The 1,771-nt window shown below is 38.7% G+C and overlaps 1 protein-coding gene across 12 annotated transcripts in view; it reads right to left on the bottom strand.

Annotated features, from left to right (window-relative positions):
* Ttn (titin) overlaps positions 1-1,771 on the bottom strand; it is a 274,946-nt gene that overhangs the window by 128,534 nt on the left and 144,641 nt on the right. For 8 of the 12 annotated variants that reach the window (XM_023719078.1, XM_023719080.1, XM_023719081.1 and 5 more), the window contains one exon: positions 1,468-1,554. The exons of the other annotated variants lie outside the window; for them this stretch is intronic. In XM_023719078.1, coding sequence (XP_023574846.1) covers positions 1,468-1,554 — 87 coding nt within the window. The remainder of the gene's footprint in view (positions 1-1,467; positions 1,555-1,771) is intronic. 12 annotated transcript variants of the gene reach the window in all.

Raw genomic sequence — 1,771 nt, 5'->3', positions numbered from 1 at the left:
ACCACTTGAATGAACTATTTTTAAGAGCAGAAGAGTTACACGTGAACCTTAGTATGAGCAACAAGTACCTGGGACAGGCGGGGCTTCTGGCTTTTCAGGAGTTACACTGGGTGCTTTCTTTTCAGGGACAACTTCAGGTACCTCAGGCACTTAAAAGATATTAGTAAAATTGCACTTAGGAGTTAGGAAGACCACTTGAATGAAAGATCTTCACGACTAAGAGTGTATTATGAAGCTCAGGTCAGGGACAAGTACCTGAAACAGGTGGGGCTTCTGGCCTTTTAGGGGTTACTGCAGGCACTTTCTTTTCAAGGACAATTTCTTGAGGAACTTCAGGTACTTAAAAGATATTAGTGGTTTTTTACTTAGTACAGTCAGGTAAATAAACTAAAGCTGTTACCAAGAGCAGGAGTAATATTTCTTCTGAGGAATCAGGAGAGGGCTAAAAAATACCTGTAGGAGGCAGGGCCTCTGGTTTTTTGGGTGAGATCATGGCAACTTTCTTTTCTTGTATAACTTCTTGAGAAACTTCCGGCACTTGAAAGATATTAGTAGTTTTGTAGTTATGTTAGTGAAAAACTATAAGACTATATTTTCAAAAACTGGAAGTGATTTTTTTTTTCTGTAGAACAAAGACAGTGTGACAAGTACCTGTGACAGGTGGGACTTCTGGCTTTTTAGGAGGCACCAGTGTTCTTTTCTTTTCAGGAACAATTTCTTGAGTGACTTCAGGTACTTGAAAGATATTAGTAATTTCATACTTAGGTTAGTGAAGAGTGGTGGAACAAGTTGATTTTCAAGACTGGAAGCGACGTTTCTTTGGCAGAATAAGGACAGTGGGACAAGTACCTGCAACACGTGGGGCTTGTGGCTTTTTCTGAGGCACCAGTATTCTTTTCTTTTCAGGGACAGTTTCTTGAGGAACTTCAGGCACTTGAAAGATATTAGTAGTTTTATACATAGGTTAGTGAAGAACAGTAGACTAAATTTGTTTCCAAAAATGGAAGAGATGCTTCTTTTGCAGAATGAGATTCAACTGGCATATACCTGCGACAGGTTCAGCTTCCGGTTTTTTGGGTGGTACTATGGGAATTCTCTTTTCTGGAATAACTTCTTGAGCAACTTCCGGCACTTGAAAGATATTAGTACTTTTAGAATTTGAGTAAGATAATGTAAGGCAGAATAATTCTGAGGACATAAGAAGATACATTTTCTTGAAAAGCAGCAGGTTTAATACCTTTTGCAGGTGGGACTTCTGGTTTTTTGGGTTCTTCCATAAATGCTTTCTTTTCAATTGCAACTTCTTTAGGAGCTTCAGGAACTTTGAAGATATTAGTATCTTTTAGTTAGAAACTACAAAGAGGGGATTGGACAATACAGCGACCCAAGCAAATACAATGTGAGACTGGAGGACACATCTACACACATCCCCAAAATCAGGTGACAAACACTTGTAAGGGTACGTACCTCTGGGCGGTGGAACTTCTGGCTTTTTTGGAGGAGTCACAGGTACTTTCTTTTCAGGGATGGCTTCCTTCGGTGGCACTTCAGGTACTTTAAAAACAATTTGTAATTTGTGTTCAGAAAAGGTGTAAACAATTGATACCTATAACATATAATACCAAGATGCTTTGGGTAATCATAACCATTTTTCCTTTACAATTGTGTTACCTTTAAGGAGGAAGATTTTCATATGTAACTTTCTCACTAAAGTAGCAATTATTTCACCCTGATTAGCATAACATTGACATTACCTTCTGGGGGAGGACTT

The sequence above is a fragment of the Octodon degus genome, unplaced genomic scaffold, assembly GCF_000260255.1.
Source record: "Octodon degus isolate 3935 unplaced genomic scaffold, OctDeg1.0 scaffold00065, whole genome shotgun sequence".
NCBI lineage: Eukaryota > Metazoa > Chordata > Mammalia > Rodentia > Octodontidae > Octodon > Octodon degus.
The sequence above is the reverse complement of the archived record's forward strand: the minus strand, read 5'-3'. Positions and strand labels throughout refer to the sequence as shown.